The 22,588-nt window shown below is 36.2% G+C and overlaps 1 protein-coding gene across 7 annotated transcripts in view; it reads right to left on the bottom strand.

Annotated features, from left to right (window-relative positions):
- Positions 1-22,588, bottom strand: part of RPS6KC1 (ribosomal protein S6 kinase C1) — a 193,621-nt gene that overhangs the window by 121,687 nt on the left and 49,346 nt on the right. For 5 of the 7 annotated variants that reach the window (XM_057725866.1, XM_057725869.1, XM_057725868.1 and 2 more), the window contains one exon: positions 10,971-11,064. The exons of the other annotated variants lie outside the window; for them this stretch is intronic. In XM_057725866.1, coding sequence (XP_057581849.1) covers positions 10,971-11,064 — 94 coding nt within the window. The remainder of the gene's footprint in view (positions 1-10,970; positions 11,065-22,588) is intronic. 7 annotated transcript variants of the gene reach the window in all.

Genomic DNA, 22,588 nt, shown 5'->3' with positions numbered 1-22,588 from the left:
CAGACTTCATAGTAATGAGCTTGAATACAACAACAGTTAAACTTTCTGGTCTTAGGACCTCCCTTTACATTCTTAAAAACGATTAAGCGCCACAAGGAGCTTTTGTTTATATGGATTATATCTGTAAATATTTATTAATCATGATATTTTAAAAATAGACAATTTTTTAAACACTAAAGCCCATTACATGTTAACATAATTTTTATAAAAATAACTAAGACGTGTCGTTGTTTTACACATTTTGCAAATCTTGCTATCAGAAGATGGCTAGATTGTCATGTCTAATTCTGCGCTCATCTGTTGTCAGATGTTGTTCTGGTTGAAAGATTTGAAGAATATGTCACATAGGTAAGTAATTGAAAATGGGATGAATATTTTAATTGCCTTTTCAAATAATTGTGGCTTTTTTTTAAATACTAAAATAAAACTTAAGTAATAGTTTCTTAAAGGTTAGTTTACATGTGGAATGTACATTTCTATCAATGTACTTTGTTTCTGCTACATTCAATCCATGAGTCCGTCTCACACACTGAACAGATCTTTTATCACGCAGGAGTTTGTAACATCACAGCCTGGTCATTCTGAAAATATTAGTTCCCTGACACAAATCCTCCAAACAGTGACAAATTTCATTATCACTATATCTCCAAGAAAATCGTATTTGCTACATATCACCAGAAAACTCTTTAAGTATTGGAAAACTGTCAGGCTCAAAGTAACTGATACAGGTTCCCCAACTTCTAATTTAGGGCTGAAAACTAGAATTTTAACAAATACTGTTAGCTGTTTTCCTTGAAGTGTCACCTCACTTCATTCATTTTCAAAAAAAAGTATTTGCTAGATATCCAAGTCTGAATAAGGATAGTTGTTCTGTCAATCATTCTTTCAAGCAAAAATGAGGTCCCAGGAAAAAAGTAGCTAGTTTATGGGTTAAACAACTGCACAAGTGCTTTTTCTCAAGACAACCATGGTAGTTTGCTATGCAAAGTGTTTTATACATACTTCCATTTCATCACATAGAGTATCAAAAACACATGTAACCCAAGGGTTGAGATTTAATAAAATTAACAGTTTTTACTGTTTTAGCAAGGCTTTATTCCTAGGTGAAATTAGCATTGTATTACTGCAGGTATGTGCAACAATCACTGTCACAGTCTTATATCACTGTCTTGATTCATGGTCAAGGACAGCAGTTTCACCCACCATTGCTTTTGGATCATCAGTGCAAATGTCAGCAGAGCGGAAACAGCAAATAATTTCCTAGATTATTATAAAAATAGTTTCTGCCTGGGGGATCCCCTGAAAAGATCTCAGGAATACCCAGGGGTCTAAAGAGAGCCACTGATCTATATCATTACATAAGACTGGCAACAGGGTTAGGCAAAACTTAGGTTTGGGAACAACTATGAGAGCTGCATCTCCACTGAATACTGCCTGCCAAGTTTCTCAGAAAGGAAGATATATTAAGAAGAAAATGATCTCCTCAGGATCATATACTAAGTCAAAATTAAAGGTGAATTTGAATGTACAACTCTAGATCAGGGATCAGCAAACTTTTTTTCTGAGGGCCACAGGGTGAATAGTTTAGGCCTTGTGGGCCATATGATCTTGGTCACAACTAAGCAACACTGCTGTTGTAGCACAAAAGCAGTCACACACTATACCTACACAGAAAAGTATGCCTGTGTTTCAATAAAACTTCTCATATATATGTTGAAATTTGAATTCCATATAATTTTCACATGCCACAAAATGATATTCTTTTGAATCTGTCAACCATTTAAAAATGTAAAAACCATTCTTAGAATGTAGGTAATATAAAAACAGGTGGCAGGCCAGACTTGGCCCATGGGCCACAGTTTGTCAACCCCTATTATAGACTCAAATTGCTTACTTCATACCGAATAAAGTAAGTTAGGGTAAAAACATCTACTGGCAGCTAAGCTCAAATTTCAAATCAGCTTTAGACACCACTTTGGCACTCTGTCAGTATATCCTGTTTTCAGGGGGTTTTTTTCCCCCAAATCCTTACAATGTCCATAAAGTACTAAATTTTGTTCCCTAAAAGCAACAGATTTCATTAAATCCACAGTATCAGATAAAATTCATTGGACCTAGTGAAAATCTTTTCAATTCTCTGATATTTCAACTGTATACACAGCACTTAAAATCAAAATCTCTTTATAGAAATCTATAAAATTATTTATCCACTGCTATGAGAAATACATAAACTTTACAAGATATTTTTTTAAATAATTTTAAAATATTTTACATATTCAATACATATTTATTTCCTTAGTTTATCACTATATAACCTGGTCCACTGAAATTAATAAACAGACAAAGAAAAAAAATGTTGTGGTTTATACAGCTAATCACAAAAGAAAGGAAATGTTGTTATAGATCCTTTGTCTGCTCTCTGATGTCTTGTCACTATAACCTCCACATCATCTATCACATTGTACTGTTTCATGCTTTGCCTGATTTTCCTTTCTAACAAGAACAATAATACCAAAGGGCAAGAGGGTAAAGTTATGTGTACTCAGTTTCTTGGCTTTTGACCATAAAAATCTAGTCACATAGTCATATTTCCTCTTACTTTTTCAACCTTATTTTATTAGCAAAGGAAATCATGATTAAATGAAATTAGATCAGAAGAGTAAGACCATCAAAACACCTAGGGAGAAAGTCATACAGTAAAATAAAGTAATAAATATTCTATACAAATTGTTTTCTTTACAAATTCTACCTGATTTTTCTAAATAAGGAATGTTTCAAAACAAGCAAACATAAAAACCAGCAGGTTAGGAAGAGGAAACTTTTTTTTTAATTAATTTATTTTTTTATAATTGCTTTACACTATTGTACAAGCTTATGAGGTACACCAAAGTGAATCAGCTGTATTTATACACATATCCCCAAATCCCCTGCCTCCTGCGACTCCCCCCCACCCTCCCCGTCCCGGCCCTCCAAGGCATCACCCATCATCGAGTTGATCTCCCTTTGTTAAACAGCAACTTCCCACTAGCTATCTATTTTACAGCTGGTAGTATATATGGCTATGCTACTCTCTCACTTCGTCCCAGCTTCCCCTTCGCCTCCCAAGCCCCCAACCCCGTGTCCTCCAGTCCATTCTCTGCATCTGCATGGAAGAGGAAATTTTTTAGCCTAAACAGGAGAAGCAAAAGGAAACAAAAAGACTTCTTCTGGTTTAACCTTTTTGGAGAACAATTTGGCAATGCATATCAGATGCAAAAAATGCTTGTATCTTTGGCCCAGAAATTCAGCAATTTATACCAGAAACAATCAGACATGTGAAAAAAAGATCCATACCTAAGAATATCCATCACAAAAATTAGTGCAATTGGAAATAACAAATTCCTAACAATAGGAGATTACGGCACATCTTTATGACAAAGTATTACACAGTTATTAAAAATTGTTATAGAAGAAAAATGCTAAAGTATTCATGTTCTATTAATCAAAAACAACAAACTGCAAAGAAGTATACATACAGGGACTGCCCTGGTGGCGCAGTGCTTAAGTATCTGCTTGCCAACGCAGGAGACACGGGTTCGAGCCCTGGTCCAGGAAGATCCCAAATGCCGTGGAGCAACGAAGCCCATGCACCACAACTACTGAGCCTGCACTCTAGAGCCCGTGAGCCACAACTACTGAGCCTGAGTGCCACAACTACTGAGGCCTGTGTGCCTAGAGCCCGTGCTCCGCAACAAGAGAAGCCACCTCAATGAGAAGCCCACGCACAGCAATGAAGAGGGGCCCCCACTCGCCACAACTATAGAAAGCCCATGCGTAGCAAGGAAGACCCAATGCAGCCAAAAAAAAAAAAAAGTGTGTGTGTGTGCGTGCCTGTGTGTGTGTATAAAATCTAGTTTAAAAACACAAACACAGAAGAAAAGGCTAGAAAGATACACTAAACATTAACAGTACTTTTCTCTGAATGCTGGGACTACAGGTAACTCATCATATTTGCTGTATGTGTATGACAAGCCCTTAAGGCTCTGTACGTGAAGGATATCAAAGAAGATGCAGCAAGAGCTAAAACTGAGGATTTGTCTATAAATAAATATATGTTATACAGGCATAATTTATAAAATATAGGCCTGTATGAATCACCCAAGAAATTTTTAACTTAAGAGAGAAGGCATAAATGATCATAAAGACAGATGTGTATAAAGCGGAATAACCCCCCTGACACTTCTTCCTTGCTTATTTTCTTCCTTTAATTCTCCTCTTAAGATGCACCCTAACATAAGTGAAAGCCTAACCCTATCATATTTCCTCAACCATACACTGCAACTCATCTAGTATTATTTGATATGTTTCTCTTCCACAGAGAAGCAATTTCTAACTTTCCTCCTTCTCAATGATGAACTCCCCAACCAGCTCAAGAAGAACACTCCTTGTTACCACCTCAGCAATGAATATAATGATATAGAGGTGTGCAAATACTCAGTACCTAGTTTATTCATCTTATATCCTTAATAAATCTACTAATACAGTGCTTGCTCAACTCCTCAAAATCACAGTCCTGTCATTCAATCTGTTTTTCACAAAGCTACACATATAAATTTCACATGAAATGGACACTTGATACCTGAAATCCAGAAAGTTAACAAGTAGGATAAAGAGAGCTGCAAGCAAGAAAGAGGTTCTCAGTTGAGGTGAGTAGGAAGAACATTGTGAATAAGGCAGGGCAACAACTGACAATACAGAGACTATTTGTCAAAAGTTAAACCAACCTGAAGTCAATCCATGTTTAAAGGGGCCCTCTGGGCCATCATGAGAGTAAAAGGTGTATCCTTTACCAACACCATCAAGTCAAAAACCTAAGCCTTTTTTGGAAAGGGTGGGGGGGTGGGGGGGAGTCAAAGGTTCTATGAAAGCATTCTGCCTCCAGGTTCATATCACAGAGATTCAAGTCTCAGGGCTATTAGAGGGCCCCAGGTGACTGGTTAAAAAAGCAGCTACAGACATGCAGGGTTTGTATAGCATCCCAGTTCACCTACCTACCCTCACCTTCTGTGCTTTGAACTGCTCAGAGTAGGGCAGTATAGTGTAATCTGTCTAAGATACCATCTCTGAAAGACAGGCACCAGGGGAAAAGGCTGAGTTGCCATAGAATAAATCTTTATACTATAAGCTATCAGAAATCTGTATTTGAAGACCATCTGCAAAAAGAGATCCGTTTCCTTTAGAACAACAGGTGGTCTCTCATGGCCGACTATATATAAAATACATGGCCTCATTATTATTAGGTGATAGCTTTCACTGAGCCCTGAGGTTCAAACATTGTCACGGTCAATGAAAGGGAATTTCTACTCTTCCTAGTAGCAATGACTCAAGCTTCACACACAAAGCAAGAAATCTAGCCAGCAGAACAAAGGTCACCCTGAGGTAGAAGACACACAAATCAATCTTCATTAAGAAACAAGCCCTCACAAATATAATTTTAAGTGAATACCTAAACCTAAAAGTTGATGTTAGTTAAGATTTCTCTACTTGATTACCAACTCATCATTCAATAATAGCTACTGTTTCTAAAAAGAACCATTCCTTTAACGTGTCACATTTTTATAACGTCCTTGATACATGTCTTTGCTTCATCCTTGAAATTTTATAAAAGGAACATCAGAATATCTATACATATTTGGTTAAAAAAAGAGAGAATAAGCTCAGAACACAACACATCAATCACAATTACAACCCTAATACTCTTATCTTATCATGAACAACAAAGATCTATGAGTTGGCTTCCATTTCTACCTAATGAACTTTTTATGCTGCTACTCTCCATAGTCTACGCTGCAAATCAAACCTGTAACCAGCACACATGTAGCTCACACTGAGCTTTCTATACCAAATATGTATCCTCACTGCCTCCCCCTATATAAAATGAAACCTCATTTCAAAATACAGTTCTGTGATTGCTATTAAATATCTGGAGTGTCTTGACTGCCTTAGGCACCTGGTGTAACTTCTCTGAAATTCCAATTTTTAATTGTAACATAAGAGATTTACCTATATCATTCCCAATGTTCCTCTACTCTCAAACCCATTCCCACAACATAACATGAATTTTTTATTTGCCCCACCCGACTCCTAAACTCTTAATATCCAACGTTATCCTCAATAGCCCTAGAGTTTGTAAAGGGTCAATATTTATTATTTATGTCATTTGTTTTATTTGCACACATACACACAAACACACTCTCATTTGTGCTTGAGAATAACAACTTATTCTTCTTTTTCCTGTTTATTTTAAACTCCCCCACCAAAGAAAATTCAACTAATAATGGACAGTGTATAAAAGTTAAGTAGTTAAGTACTCAAGAGAAAACGGAATTTCAAACTGAATACGCACGCTCTAAAGTAATATAGGAGGGCCTAGAATTAGCCCAGTAACAAAATGTAGAGTTCTCATGGTGCCACCTAGTGGACAAGTGAACTAAATTCTACTTTAAATCACTTTTAATTAGGCTTTCTATATTTTGTCATCTTTGTGCTTATCTACATAATGGCAAGAATTATTACCCTGCCACCAAATAAACACACAAATCTCCAACTGAAAGTGATTTTAAGAGGTCCCTGACACAGACCAGCAATAGATGCTATTCTCAAAATGTACATCTCATTTACTCTAAAATAGCTAATTCAAGACAGCTTAATAGATCTTTCCTGTGTCTACAGATGTCATCATGAACACTTAGGGAGCTCTTACTCCACAACCTGCAGACAAAAAGAAAAAGGCAAAAAAGGTGAATCTGACTGTTCCGGGAAACATTTAAGAATACTTACTCTTAAGATATGCTACATGTAAGAAGCTGAAGTCTCCATTTGTATTTGTGGTTATAATCACCTAATTATTTTCTCTTATGTGCTGCATACACCTGGAAAATGTCACTCCCAAAACTGCAAAGGAAGTCAAGTAATGTACTAGGAAGAGGAAATGACACAGTTTACCAGATGCGCTTATACCAACATCAAAGGCTCTACTATCAAGGCCAGCATGGCAGTAAAGAAACCTACATCCTTCCAACAGGCCAACAGATGAGAGAAACATGTCAAGGAGTTCAATTCCCATGCACCATTTTGGCCAGGTTTCCACAAATGTCATAGTAACTTTATAGCTAAGTTTAATTCAACAAAAAGATGGAATTTAAAAAAGGAAATAAGGGACTTCCCTGGTGGTCCAGTGGGTAAGACTCTACACTCCCAATGCAGGGGGCCCGGGTTCGATCCCTGGTCAGGGAACTAGATCCCACATGCATGCGGCAACTAAGACCTGGCATAGCCAAAATAAATAGACAGATTTTTTTTAAGATCTTTAAAAAAAAGGAAATAAGATGTTAATAATCAATTAAATCTTCTTTTATCTTTGAGAAAATAGTTTAATTTCTCTGAACAGAGGAGATAAAGAGCAACCAGCATTTCATTTTAAAAACATAAAACAATATTAACTTCTTACCTAAAAATCTACTGAGTAATTTTATAATTTTCAATTTTGTATTAGATAAAATATATTTAGCAGTTAATCGCCAAATTATTGGTTTTATGAAATCTTCAAGGGGTTTCCTCTATCGCACTGTATTATAAAATAATGAAATTTTTTTAAGTCCACTAATCCAACTCTTTGTTTTGCTTAGAAAACTTTCTTTCAAGGTAAATTAAGACTTGTTGATTGCATTTTATGGTACCAATAAAAATAATGATCACTTAGCCACTACATCTGTTCTCTCTCTGAGTGGTGATATACTTGCCATGTGTCATTCTAACTCCAACTGAAGGACCTTGGCACAACAGACTATATATTAAGATTTGCCCCTTTGGCTCATTCCACTGGCAAACTAAATCACAAGTATGAAAAATGAATCCACCTTCAAAACACCATTTAAAATACTACACTCAGAGGAGCTGTTACGGAGTGAATCACCTCCTCACATTTTGGCTCTAAATCCACATCACAAGCATTTGCCACCACAATCCCTCTACCACCTTCCATCTCACCGCATACCTGTGAGGCCTGGCAGGCTGCCAGCTCTCCTGTTCTTTTCCTACTAGAGGCCCTCTCCTTTGGTTGTCTCTGGGGTTTGCAAACCTTCTGGTATGAAAGTAAATCTTCCACTTGCCCAGTATGCCCGACAATCTCATGATATTTAAAAGTCATTTTTCCTCTCAAATATCAATGAATTTGCAAGTTGTCTGACACTTGACCTGTATATGTCAACAAGGTATCTTTCAGCAGGATTAATTAGCCAGGCATAGAGGCTTTTAAAGGGAGGGGGTAAAAAACATTTAACATTAACAGCATTTCCAGTTCCATATTTTTCATTCTTCATGGATCACAGTGTGTTTTAGAGATGGTAATATAGTTAGAAGACTAAACTATACACTGAAAGGAGAAAATTTCAGTATTACTTTTAAGTATCTCTGTGTTTTTAACAGAAATGTTGCCCCCAGTTTCTCTCATAAAAGCATATTCCTAAATGATAACTGCTGCCAAGGAAAACTCATCTTTTTGAACCATCAAAGACAAACTCTGAAACAAATCTACTCTACCACCGCTGTAGGTAGGGTGGCCCATTCACCCAGTCTGCCCAGAGAAGTCCTGGTTTATGCTTGTTGTCTTAGTATACAGTAAGTACAATAGCTCCTCTTTAATTCTCAGAAGTGTGTCAGTTTGGACAATAAATTACAAGCTCACACTAGCTTATAAGGTAAGAGTTATAACCTACCTCAGGTTATATCTCCATTAACATTAATACATCCACCTTTTTATTCTGAACAGCCTTCCACGTTTTAGAACACCATCCCAAGAAAAGTCATCCTAATAATAACGTTCCTCCCTTTCTCTCCTAAACTAAAGCAAAGGGCAAAAGACCTCTACACCACTCCCATCCACAACTACCTTATACTTAAAACAGGCTCCTGAGACACCCTTCGCTCACCCTCCTACCTGGGTAATAAAGACTTATCATGGATATCAAAGAATATAACCATCCCCCAAATCATATACCCTTCAATTCCTGCATCAAAAGAGAAAAGAAACATTCTGTAATTTTCATAAACTGTACTCCTCACTGAATACTCTCCCATAAACCTTTCTAACTCTCCTACTTGTCCTCTCTTGGATGGCACCAAATCAGCACATTTTACAGGCAGAAAATGTCCTCTCCCTCTTTCTCAGGATAGGTGGGTATCTCTGAGGCAACAAGCCAGATCAGGTTATCCCAGAAAAGTCATCCTCCAAGGAAACTAGTTCTAGAAACAGTCACCTCGGGATCCCAAGCACTGATTAGATTTTTCCAAAGCCTAGCAAAAATATCAGATCCAAAGAGGTCATGGAGGATAGATTTTTTTTTTTTCCCAAAAAAATCTGATGGACTGTAAAGTAAAATTACTATCAACAATGTTTTTCGGGCTTCCCTGGTGGCACAGTGGTTAAGAATCTGCCTGCCAATGCAGGGGACACGGGCTCAAGCCCTGGGCAGGGAAGATCCCACATGCCGAGGAGCTACTAAGCCCATGGGCCACAACTACTGAGCCTGCGCTCTAGAGCCCTCGAACCACAACTATTGAGTCCACGTGCCACAACTACTGAAGCCCGCGCGCCTAGAGCCCGTGCTCCACAACAAGAAAAGCCACCGCAATAAGAACCCTGTGCACCGCAATGAAAAGTAGCCCCCCTCTCCTCAACTAGAGAAAGCCCACACAGCAACGAAGACCGAACGCAGCCAATACATACATACATACATACATAAACTTTAAAGAAAAAAAAAAAAAATGTTTTCGTATGACCTTAGCTGATTCAGGATGGAGTCAAAGATATTGAGGACCCAAGGGGGACTCCTGGACCTAAAGTCCCCATACATTACACAGAACACTGCGTATAAGTTAATGGACTGTGCTTTTAAGTCAATGAGAGTTATTATGAAAAATAAGAAAAGCTAATCAGTTCCCAATGTGGAACCACCAAAAGAAAAATAAATTTTAAGCCCACACAATGGATGGGAACTTGTTGCTCCTAGCAAAACATGATGGGAATTCACTGCAATAGATCCATGTCAGTGTCTGTCAATGTATGACATCAGTACACATCCCCACAAAAACATCACTACATTGAGATCATGGCTACCTCTCACGTTAGAGTCATAAACCATTCTCCTCTACCATAAATTCTTTCTTATGAAAGAGATCAAGAAATATTATCTAGTCTATGGTTTTTCTTTCACATAAGCCAAACCTAAGCCACCTCAAACAAATCTAATCACCTATTTTTAAAGATTCTCCCCACTCCAGTCCCCAAATCTCTCTTTTTTAATTCCAAAATATTTTCTGGAAGAAAACTAGCTAAGGAAATTCAAAGACCAAAATGTATGTATTTTACATCTTCATAAAAATTCAACGATGGCTTATTAGAGGAATAAAACAAGACATTAAGCATTCTTGAATTAAAGTGATTAAAAATACAAAAATTGCTTTAGTTTAGACTCATGTTATTATAAAACATATCAAAAACACTAAAACTCCTTAGATTTATTCTTTCTGGTATATGACTAAACTTTTAAAGCCAGTCTTAGAATTGTTTGAAAGTTAGATGTTGCTAAATAAACTTTAGCAAGGCATTCTTATCCTAGACAATACAAATTCCGAACACTCATTATACCACATTTCATCAAATCTAAAAGCTATTAATTGTAGCACAAATCATTATTTTATACACCACTAATAAAGGAAAAAAGCTGTCAATTAAATGTAAAATATCATCAACCCAATATTACACACTCAATATCAGTGATGTTAAAATGTGAAGGAAAAAAAAAGTATCTTAGAATTAGTAAAACACTCTCAAATTCCTAATATTCATCTAATTTTGGCAATGTAGATATGATTTACAGTCGCTGCAATCAAAACCACTGAAATGAAAAACAAAAATTAAAATCTCTTACCTTCTGTACTACACTCAGGAAAGCTATCAATGAGGGAATCCGAATAAGCTTCAACGGGACCAATCAACTCAGAACCATCATTGATTATTCCACCCTAAAAAGATCAGGGTAACTGTTTCATTGTCAAGAAGAGTATTTTTAAAAAGTCAGTAATGAATGAACAATAGTTATCTCAACTATGTATAAGAATTACATAAATACTCATCTATTAGGTTACAATTGCTTTTTAAAAAAAATCATAGGACTGTCAATATTGGTTCATCAAATGAAACAAATGTACCACACCAAAGTAAGATGTTAATAACAGGGGAAACTGTAAGGGAGAAAGTGGAATATATGGGAAAACTCTACACTTTCTGCATAATTTTTCCGATTGTTTTCAAATTCAACAGGAGGACTTCCCTGATGGCACAGTGGTTAAGAATCTGCCTGCCAATGCAGGGAACAACGGGTTCAATCCCTGGTCCGGGAAGATTCCACATGCTGTGGAGCAAATAAGCCCATGCACCACTGCTGAGCCTGTGCTCTAGAGTCCATGAGCCACAACTATTGAGCCCACATGCCGCAACTACTGAAGACCACACACCTAGAGCACATGCTCCACAACAAGAAAAGCCACTGCACTGAGAAGCCCGTGCACTGCAACCAAGAGCAGCCCCCACTCGCCACAACTATAGAAAGCCCGCATGCAGCAATGAAGACCCAACACAGCTAATAAATAAACAAATAAATTTATAAAAAATATAAAATTTTTAATAAAAATACAACAGGAATTTTACAATGTTTTTAATAATGTGTGGCTTTTTATAAAATAATTATTTTAAATCTACCAAAAGTACTCATTAAAAAAATGCAGAAAAAGAAAAAAGCCCACCAGCTAAAGCTGTGGATATTGTTCAGTATCCTCAGTAGACACTAGTCTTTCTAGTGATAAATGATGGACTCCATTAGGAAGTTATTTAATTTTACCAAATGAATAACTACAACATACCACACAACACCTCAAGTGATCCGAGAAGTGCCTTATATTTGAGAATCATTGAATACAATGTACATAAATGAAATAAACTTAAGATGTTTTATGAAAGACGCATTTTTAATAAATATAAAACTGATTTATCCACGTGGTCATCATTTTAATTCTATATTTAAGTTTGCAAATTCAGGCCTGAAAAGACTATTTTTTCTTACTCTGTGTGCAACTAGAGAATGCTCTATCAGGCAAGTGGTATGGTGTGATTTTGTGCTGCAGCTTTATGGACTGAATGCCCCAAGCACAGATATAAAGGCTTATAACCCTTAAATAACTATAACTAATTAAAATAATAGCTCTTCTGCTTTTTTTCTATTTATTTATTTATTTATTTTTATTTATTGGCTGCGTTGGGTCTTCATTGCTGCGCGGACTTTCTGTAGTTGTGGAGAACAGGAGCTACACTTCATTTCAGTGTGCAGGCTTCTTATTGCAGTGGCTTCTCTTGCTGCGGAGCACAGGCTCTAGGCAGGTGGACTTCAGTAGCTGCGGCACGTGGGCTCAGTAGTTGTGGCGCACAGGCTTAGCTGCTCCACGGCCTGTGGGATCTTCCTGGACCAGGGCTTGAACCCGTGTTCCCTGCATTAGAAGGCGGATTCTTAACCACTTCGCCACCAGGGAAGCCTCTCTTCTGCTCTTTAACATATTTCCTTCTACCTTCCACCAACAGTTCTATACCCCCAAAACACTTTTACCAGGATAGCAAAATCCAAGAGAAATATAAGACCCCTATTTTCTCTCTGTGTCAGCACAAAGAACTCAACAACTATCCTTCCCCCTGCCCCTAAAAACTCTACCTAATCAAGTCTCCATGCCAGTACATCTTTAAGGAAGAAAAATTTGAAATGTTCCTTCTCAAATTATCAAATTTAACTTCCCTGAGTTGTAAGTGAACTGAAACTTTGAAAATGTTTGAATTTTTATCACTTTATTCTATTTCTTTATTAAAATATTCAAAACACAGATCATAACTGAATTTTTCTCCAAAAAGACGAGTATCTATTTCAGACTAAGCCATCCTTTAAACAACATTCAAACCAAATCTTAAGAAAATCTAAAAGTATTCTTGAGAATTTTAATAGGCAAAGTTGATTTTACCTACAATCTCGCTTAATAGAAAGTGCCTTTCAACTATTAACTACCTCCTTCTACTACCAGGTATGTGACTTTAAGTTACTTACCTATAAAATGGAAATAATGTCTATATAACTAACTCAAGGATTTGTTAGGACTAAAAGATTTCATACATATAAAGTATCCAGAACAATGTAAGCACTCAATAAATACTTATTTGTTATTATTACTAGCTGATACAAGATCTGTTTATAAGAGAAAATAAAAACAAAATACTAAAGAATGCAAAAAACGTTTTAGCTCATAATCCTAGGGAAATTTTACTTACCCACTTTAATAAACAATACTATACAAAATATATAATAAAGAATAAATCTTTAACGAAACAAAATAATAATGAAAACTGTTCTAGAGGAACTTAAGGGAAGTAGTAGGAAAATATGCCACAATTCCATTTTAAATCTCTAGTTCAAAAACATTAACCTTTTAGTGCTTCTGAGTATGCAGTAAAAAAGAAACTCTTATTATACAGCATCTCAAAGTTTTGATTAATGAAGAGTCAATCTGGAGTGTGGGGTGGAAGGAGTTCAGATATGCTGGAATATACAAACACGGCAGCAAATCAGCAATTGCTCTCCCCCCAAAAGGCAACAACAAAACTAGAGAAAACTGTCAAAACAACCATTTGAGAGCTCTGGAAATTGACCAAAAACATACAAAAAAAGAATAAGTGGCTACTCATGAAAAACCATAGAACCACTGGTAAGAACTGTGGGAGTCTGTGCCATTCTTGCCTGGTGTTGTTCCCATCTTTCATCCCAGCTGGGTTGCTATGGTAATTATATAGGGGAAGACAAGCCTTAAAAACCAGCAGATTCACTTGCAGCAGAGGCTGGCATGATTTAGACTTAAGCACAGAGAAAAGTCCACCAAAACAGTGTTATCAATAACAGTAACAATCTCATTGCCAAACAAATGGCAAGAACAGTGCCTCAGCAAGCATGAAGTTGCAGTTAGCAAAGGACCAGCACATTAGCCAGACGTTTAGCAGGAAGATCCAGAAAATAATACAGCCATAAGGGTTCTTAATAAGCTCTCTACCTATCCATGCAGGAAAAACCAGAGAGGGATCAAACCATGAGAGGGTGCACATGCACAGAGGAAGTGCAAGAGATGTGTACTGAGTGTACTGAGCCCATGTGCCACAACTACTGAAGCCCTCACGCCTAGAGCCCATGCTCCACAACAAGAGAAGCCACCACACTGAGAAAGAAGCCCATGCACCACAATGAAGAACAGCCCCCAGCTGCCACAACAAAGACTCAATGCAGCCAATAAATAAATAAATTTTTTCAAAAAGACATCATAATGCTGTACTGTTCAGTTTATATTTGAGGTATATGATATTATTTACACAAAAAAGGAAGAGCAAATTGAGCTTTATGGAGCAAACTTTCTATATTTTACTAGAATTAAGTTAGTATTCTTCTAAAGTAAACTGTCATAAATTAAAATGCATATTTTAATCCCTAGAGCAAACAGTAAGAATATAACTTTTAAAAATACACACATAAAAAAAATTTAAGTGGTATAATACACAATACCTATTTAATACAAAAGGTGGCATGCAGCAGCAACGAAAGAACAAAAAATATGTAAAACATATAACAAATAGCAAAATGGCAGACAAAAATTCAATCTTATCAATAATTAAATATAAAAGGACTACATACCACAATCAACAACAGTGTTTTTCAGACTGGATAAAAAATTAGGATCAAACTATACACAGCACATGACAGAGTACCCTTTAGATTCAATAATACAAACAGACTGAAAGCAAAAGAATGAAGAGAAAGGTGCCACGTAAACCATAAAAAACCTAGAGTGCCTACAGTAAAATCACACAAAACAGACTTAAAGACAATAAATATTACTAGGCAGACAGACATTTCATAAGGTTAAGAAAATTAATTCATCAGGAAGATATAACCATAACCATTCTAAACATACACGCACATGCCAAAAAGCACCAAAATAAAGTAAAAACTGACATAACTGAAAGAAAAAATAGAAAATTCAACAGTAATAGAGACTTCAATACTTCAATCTCAATAATTGCTAGAACAATTAGAAAATTAGCAAGGATAAAGAAGAAAACGCTATCAATTAACTTGAATTAACAGATATTTACATAAAACTCCACCCAACAACAGAATATGTTCAACATGGAACATTCTCCAGAGTAGAGCATATGCTAAGAAATACAACAGGTCTCAGTAAATTTAAAATGACTGAAATCATACAATGTATATTTTCCAACTGCAACCACAAGCAAACAAAATTAGAAATTAACAACAGATGAAACTTTAAGAAATCCACAAATATTTGGAAATTGAAAAACATATTTCCAAATTACCACTGGGTAAACAGAAAATTCATAAAAATAATCAGAAAATACTTTGAACTGAATAAAAGTGAAAATAAAACAAAAATTTATGGGATGAGGCTCAAACAGTGTTAAGAGGAAAATTTATAGCCATAAGTGCCAATGTTAGACAAGAAGAACCATCTCAAATCAATACCCTAAGCTTGCAATTTAAGGAATTAAAGAATTAGATAAAGATCAAAGTAAATCCAAAGCTTGCAAAAGGATGGAAATAAAGTTTAGAACAGAAATCAGTGAAATGAAATAGAAAAATAGAGGAAAAAAAAAAATCAATGAAACCAGGTGGATCCCTTGAAAAGATCAACAAAAATATCAAACTTTTAGCTAGATAAGACACAAATTACCAAAATCATGAATGAAAGAGGGGCCATCACTACCATCCCTACAGAAATTAAAAACATTGTAAGGGAACACTATGAACAAATTACAGAATTTAGATAAGAAGTCCCAGAAAGATACAAGTTACCACTCTGATTCAAGAAGAAAGAGGAAATTAGAATAGATGTTTAACAAAAAAATAAACTGAATTAGAATTTAAAATCTTCCCCCATCAATTCCACTCGTAGGTATACCTAAGAGAAGCAAAAAAAAATGTCCACCCAAAAATTAATATGCCAGTTTTCTTAACAGCATCACTCATAATAGTCAAAAGGAGAAGACAACCCATATGTGCATCAACTGATGAATGGATACACAAAATGTGGCCTACCCATGGATCCATACAAGGGAATAGCATAGCAAGTATAAAAAAGTAATTAAGGAATTAATGGATACTGGCTATAACTCATGGATAAACCTTTCAAGTATAATGCTAAATGAAAGAACACAATTCCACTCATAATACCATCAAAAAAATAAAATATTTAGTAATAAATTTGGCAATAGAAGTGGCAGACTTATACCCAAAAATGGCAAAACACTGCTGAGACAAATTAAAGAACACCTAAATAAATGGTGAGTTATTTCGTGTTCATAAATTAGAAGGCAATATTGTTAAGATAACAGTTCTCCCCAAATTGAACTATAGATTTAATACAATTCCAATCAAAATTTCATCAGAATTTTCTGTTCATAGGGATAAGCTTATGCTAAAACATTTTATGAAAATTCAAAGGAATCAAAATTGCTGTAACAATTTTTTTTAAGTTGGCTGACTTCTAAGATTATTTATTTATGTATGTATTTTTATAAATTTATTTATTTATTTATTTATTGGCTGCATTGGGTCTTCATTGCTACACGCAGGCTTTCTCTAGTTGAGGTGAGCGGGGGCTACTCTTTGTTGCAGTGCTCGGACTTCTCATTGTGGTGGCTTCTCTTGTGTGGAGCACAGGCTCTAGGCACGTGGGCTTCAATAGCTGCGGCACACAGGCTCAATAGCTGTGGCTCACAGGCTCCAGAGTGCAGGCTCAGTAGTTGTGGCGCACAGGCTTAGCTGCTTTGTGGCACGTGGGATCTTCCCAGACCAGGGATCGAACCTGTGTGCCCTGCTTTGGCAGGCAGATTCCTAACCACTGCACCACGAAGGAAGTCCCTGCTGTAACAATTTTTAAAAATTACAAATAAAGTGGAAAAACTTACACTTTCTGAATTCAAAACTTATTATAAAGCTACAGTAATCAAGACATTATAGTACTGGTAAGAGAACAGGCACATAGATCAATAGAAGATGTCAAAAGTCCAGAAATAAAGCATCACATGTATGGTCAACTCTTTTTCAGCAACAGTGCCAACATATTTTAATGGGGCAAGGACGGTCTTTTCAAAAAATGGTGCTGAAACTACTGGATAGTCACGTGCCAAAAGATGAATTTAGTCTGTTACTTCACACTATACACAAAAATTAACTGAAAATGGATCACAGACCTAAATGTAAGACTAAAACTTCCAGAAAAGAACATAGGAGAAAATTCTCTTCACTTTGGATTAATCAAGGAGTTCTTAGATATGACAACAAAAGCATGATTCAAAAAGAAAAAAAGTTGGTAAATTATACTTCATCAAAACTAAAAACTTTTGCACTTCAAATGATAGCATTAAGAAAATGAAATGACAAGCCACACCTTCAGAGACAATATTTGCAAATCACATACCTAATAGACTACCTGTATCCAAATTACATTCGGAACTCACTAAGACAAACAACTCAACCAAAAGAATAACAGGTTTTACCAAAGAAGACATATAAATAAGCACATGAAAATAAGTTCAACATCATTAGCCAAACTGAAATTAATACTACAGTGAGATACTATTACACACATACACATAGTTATAATTTTAAAATCACACAATACCAAGTGCTGGTAAGGTTGTGAAAGAACTAGAGCTGGAGAATGTAAAATGGTAAAATCACTTTGGAAAACAGTTTGGCAGTTTCTTAAAAACATAAACTTACCATAAGACAGCAATTCCACTGCTCAAGATCTATCTGATATATGTTTTCTATATGAAATGAAATTAGAACATCTTCTCACACCATATACAAAAATAAACTCCAAATGGATAAAAGACTTAAATGTAAGACTAGAAACCATAAAACTACTAGAAGAATACATACGTGGAACATTCTTTGACATAAATCATAGCAATATTTTTTTGGATCTGTTTCCTAAGGCAAAGGAAACAGGCAAAATAAACAAAGCTGTTTCCTTTGAAAAGCAAAGGAAACCATTAACAAAACAAGAAGACACCCTACTGAATGGGAGAAGACATTTGCAAATGATATGACCAATAAGGGGTTAATACCCAAAATATATAAACAGCTCATACAACTCAACATCAAAAAAAACAGTCAACCCAATTAAAAAATGGGCAGAAGGCTGGAATAGACATTTTCCTAAAGCAGACATACAGATGGCCAACAGGCACATGAAAAGATGCTTAATATCATTAATCACGAGAGAAATGCAAATCAAAACCACATAAGACATCACCTCATCCTGTCAAAATGGTTAGCATCAAAAAGACCACAAACAATAAATGTTGGCCAGGATGTGGAAAAAAGGGAACCCTTGTGCACGGGTGATGGGAATGTAAATTGGTGCAGCAACTGAAGAAAACAGTACGGAGGTTCCTCAAAAAACTAAAAATAGAACTAACATATGACCCAGTAATTCCACTCCTGTGTATACATCCAAAAAAAAAAAACCAAAAACATTAAGTCAGAAAGATATATGCACCACAGTGTTCTGAGTAGCATTATTTACAACAGGCAAGATATAGAAGCAACCTAAGTGTCCATCAACAGATGAATGGATAAAGAAGATGTGGTGCATATATAGAGTAGAATAGTACTCAGCCATAAAAGAGAAAGAAATTTTGCCATTTGCAACAATATGGATGGACTCAGAGGGTGTTATGCTTAGTGAAATAAGTCAGAAAGAGAAAAACAGATACTATATGATATCACTTATGTGTGGAATCTAAAAAATAAACTAATGAACCTAACAAAGAAACAGACTCACAGAGAAACTAGTGGTCACAATTGAGGAAAGGGGAAGGGAGAGAAGCAAAATAGGAGTAAGGGCTTAAGAGGTACAAACTATTATGTGTACAATAAATAAGCTACCAGATTATACCATACAGCACAGGGAATATAGCCAATATTTTATAATAACTATAAATGGAGTATTACCTTTAAAATTGTGTATGGAGACACAGAAGACCCTGAATAGCCAAAGTAATCTTGAGGGAGGAAAATGGAGCTGGAGGAATCAGACTCCCTGACTTCAGACTATACTACAAAGCTACAGTAATCAAGACAGTATGGTACTGGCACAAAAACAGAAATACAGATCAATGGAACAGGATGGAAAGCCCAGAGATAAACTATAGTCAACTAATCTATGACAAAGGAGGCAAGGATAAACAATGGAGAAAAGGCAGCCTCTTCAACAAGTGGTGCTGGGAAAACTGGACAGCTACATGTAAAAAAATGAAATTAGAACACTCCCTAACACCATACACAAAAATAAACTCCAAATGGATTAAAGACCTAAATGTAAGGCCAGACACTATAAAACTCTTAGAGGAAAACATAGGAAGAACACTCCTTGACATAAATCACAGCAAGATCTTTTTTGACTCACCTCCTAGAGTAATGGGAAGAAAAACAAAAATAAATACATGGGACCAAATGAAACTTACAAGGTTTTGCACAGCAAAGGAAACTAGAAGCAAGATGAAAAGACAACCCTCAGAATGGGAGAAAATATTTGCAAATGAATCAACAAAGGATTAATCTCCAAAATATATAAACAATTCATCCAGCTCAATATCAAAAAAACAAACAACCCAATCAAAAAATGGGCAGAAGACCTAAATAGGCATTTCTCCAAAGAAGACACACGGATGGCCAAGAGGCACATGAAAAGCTGCTCAACATCACTAATTATTAGAGAAATGCAAATCAAAACTACAATGAGATATCACCTCACACCAGTTAGAACGGGCATCATCAGAAAATCTACAAACAGTAAATGCTGAAGAGGGTGTGGAGAAAAAGGAACGCTCTTGCACTGCTGGTGGGAATGTAAATTGATACAGCCACTATGGAAAACAGTATGGAGGTTCCTTGCAAAACTAAAAATAGAACTACCATATGACCCAGCAATCCCACTACTGGGCATATACCCAGAGAAGACCATAATTCAAAAAGACACATGCACCCCAATGTTCACTGCAGCACTATTTACAATAGCCAGGACATGGAAGCAACCTAAATGTCCATCGACAGATGAATGGATAAAGAAGATGTGATACATATATACAATGGAATACTACTCAGCTGTAAAAAGGAACGAAATTGGGACATTTGTAGAGACATGGATGGACCTAGAGACTGTCATACAGAGTGAAGTAAGTCAGAAAGAGAAAAACAAATATCGTATATTAACACATATATGCAGAATCCAGAAAAACAGTATAAATCAACTGGTTTGCAAGGTATAAATAGAGACAGATGTAGAGAACAAACATATGGACATCAAGTGGGGAAAGTAGGGGGGTTGGGGTGGGATGAATGGGGAGATTGGGATTGCCATACATACATTACTAATGAGAAAAAAATATCAACTTCTATGCTTTAAATATACCCAGCTTATTGTATGTCAATTGTATCTCAAAGTGCTTAAAGAAAAAAAAAGTAAAATTGTGATTCTCTATGTTGTACACCTGAAACTTATATAAAAATCAACTATACCTCAATTTAAAATATATATATATGGAAAAAAAAACTTTGTTGTGTGAGACAAATAAACCCCTTTCTTGTTTAAGATAATATGGTGAGTTTTGCTGGTGGTGTTGTTTACTTGGAGCTAAATAACCGAAGACCATATTTACTTATCTCTACATAAAGAAACTAAGTATCACTGTTGTGTTATTATCAAATCAGTATCTCTCTCCTGCCAAGCACACTACTTAAGATATTTCCAAGATGTTTTCCAAGACTAGCTTGACTGCTCTTAAAATTCTTCTTTTTTTCTTCCTGTTGTTTCTCATTTCACAAAGCCTAAAAACAAGTGTCTTGCAGCAGCAGTTACAATTAGGAATTCCCAGATCCAAAAGAAAAAGAATGAACAACTAACTTTTATTTAAATTGTTCACAGTCTACGATCTGATCTCTATATCCTATTTTTAGCCCTCGGCGTGTGTTAATTTGCAAGACTGCCTTTCACAATTTCTATAAAGCAATATTCTTCTTGCTTAATAATGCTGCCTTTTTCTATAAGCATAGATTCCCTGCCACATAGAAACAGCTGTATTTAGCAAAGAGCTAAACACTGTATCAATTTGACTTGGCCTGTTAGCCTAAATATCTGCATTAGGTCATAAGCAGAAGTCAAATTCCTAGTTTGCAGAGTAATGAAAAATTAAGCAACAAAGTCAATCAGCAAGAATCTTATTGTTACTACAAACCTTTCTACTCCTATTTCTATTTCTAAGTCATAAGTTTGTAATGTTTTTCAAAAGATCAACTTCCTTCAGTAAACTAAAACAGGTCATAAAAAATAAATTTCCTTTGTAGATCCTTTGGTAATATCCTTTTGTAAGATCCTCATATACCTTGGTGGCCATATGTTCTAAGAAATTACATTTATACAATTGACTAGATTTTTAGTTAAAGAAGGGAAAAAATAATTATGGCACAATCACCTAGCCTTAGTCTAGAAAGCTAAATGTAATAGGAAAATTAAGACAATATTATAAATAAAAACAGATATTAACTGACAACTAGCACAGGTTCAGTACAAAATAAACTAGAAAATTATTGTTAAAAATGATAATGGGGGACTTCCTAGGTGGTGCAGTGGTAAAGAATCCACCTGCCAAAGTAGGGGACATGGGTTCGAGCCCTTCCCTGGGAAGATTCCACGTGCCACGAAGCAACTAAGCCCGTGCGTCACAACTATTAAGTCTGTGCTCTAGAGCCTGTGAGCCACAACTATTGAGCCCATGTGCCACAACTACAGAAGCCCACGCACCTAGGGCCCCATGCTCCACAACAAGAGAAGCCACTACAATGAGGAGCCTGTGCACTACAATGAAGAGTAGCCCCCACTCGCATAAACTAGAGAAAGCCTGTGTGCAGCAAGGAAGACCCAAGGCAGCCAATAAATAAATTAAATAAATAAATAAATTTTAAAAAAAGAAAAAGAAAAAAAATGATAATGGGGGCTTCCTAGGTGGCACAGTGGTTAAGAAACTGCCTGCCAATGCAGCGGACACGGGTTTGATCCCTGCTCCAGGAAGATCCCACATGCCGCAGAACAACCAAGCCACCACAACTACTAAGCCTGCGCTTTAGAGCCAGTGAGCCACAGCTATTGAGCCCATGTGCTGCAACTACTGAAGCCCACGCACCTAGAGCCCGTGCTCCACAACAAGAGAAGCCACGGCAATGAGAAGCCTGCGCACCACACCGAAGAGTAGCCCCCGCTCACCACAACTAAAGAAAGCCCGCGCACAGCAACAAAGACCCAACACAGCCGATAAAATAAATAAATTTTTAAAAAAATGATAACGAACTTGGCATAAAGGCATTACATGTCAAGAAACTTA

This window comes from Hippopotamus amphibius, chromosome 3, assembly GCF_030028045.1.
Source record: "Hippopotamus amphibius kiboko isolate mHipAmp2 chromosome 3, mHipAmp2.hap2, whole genome shotgun sequence".
Lineage (NCBI taxonomy): Eukaryota > Metazoa > Chordata > Mammalia > Artiodactyla > Hippopotamidae > Hippopotamus > Hippopotamus amphibius.
Note: the sequence above shows the minus strand (reverse complement) of the source record. Positions and strands in the feature narration are given on the sequence as shown.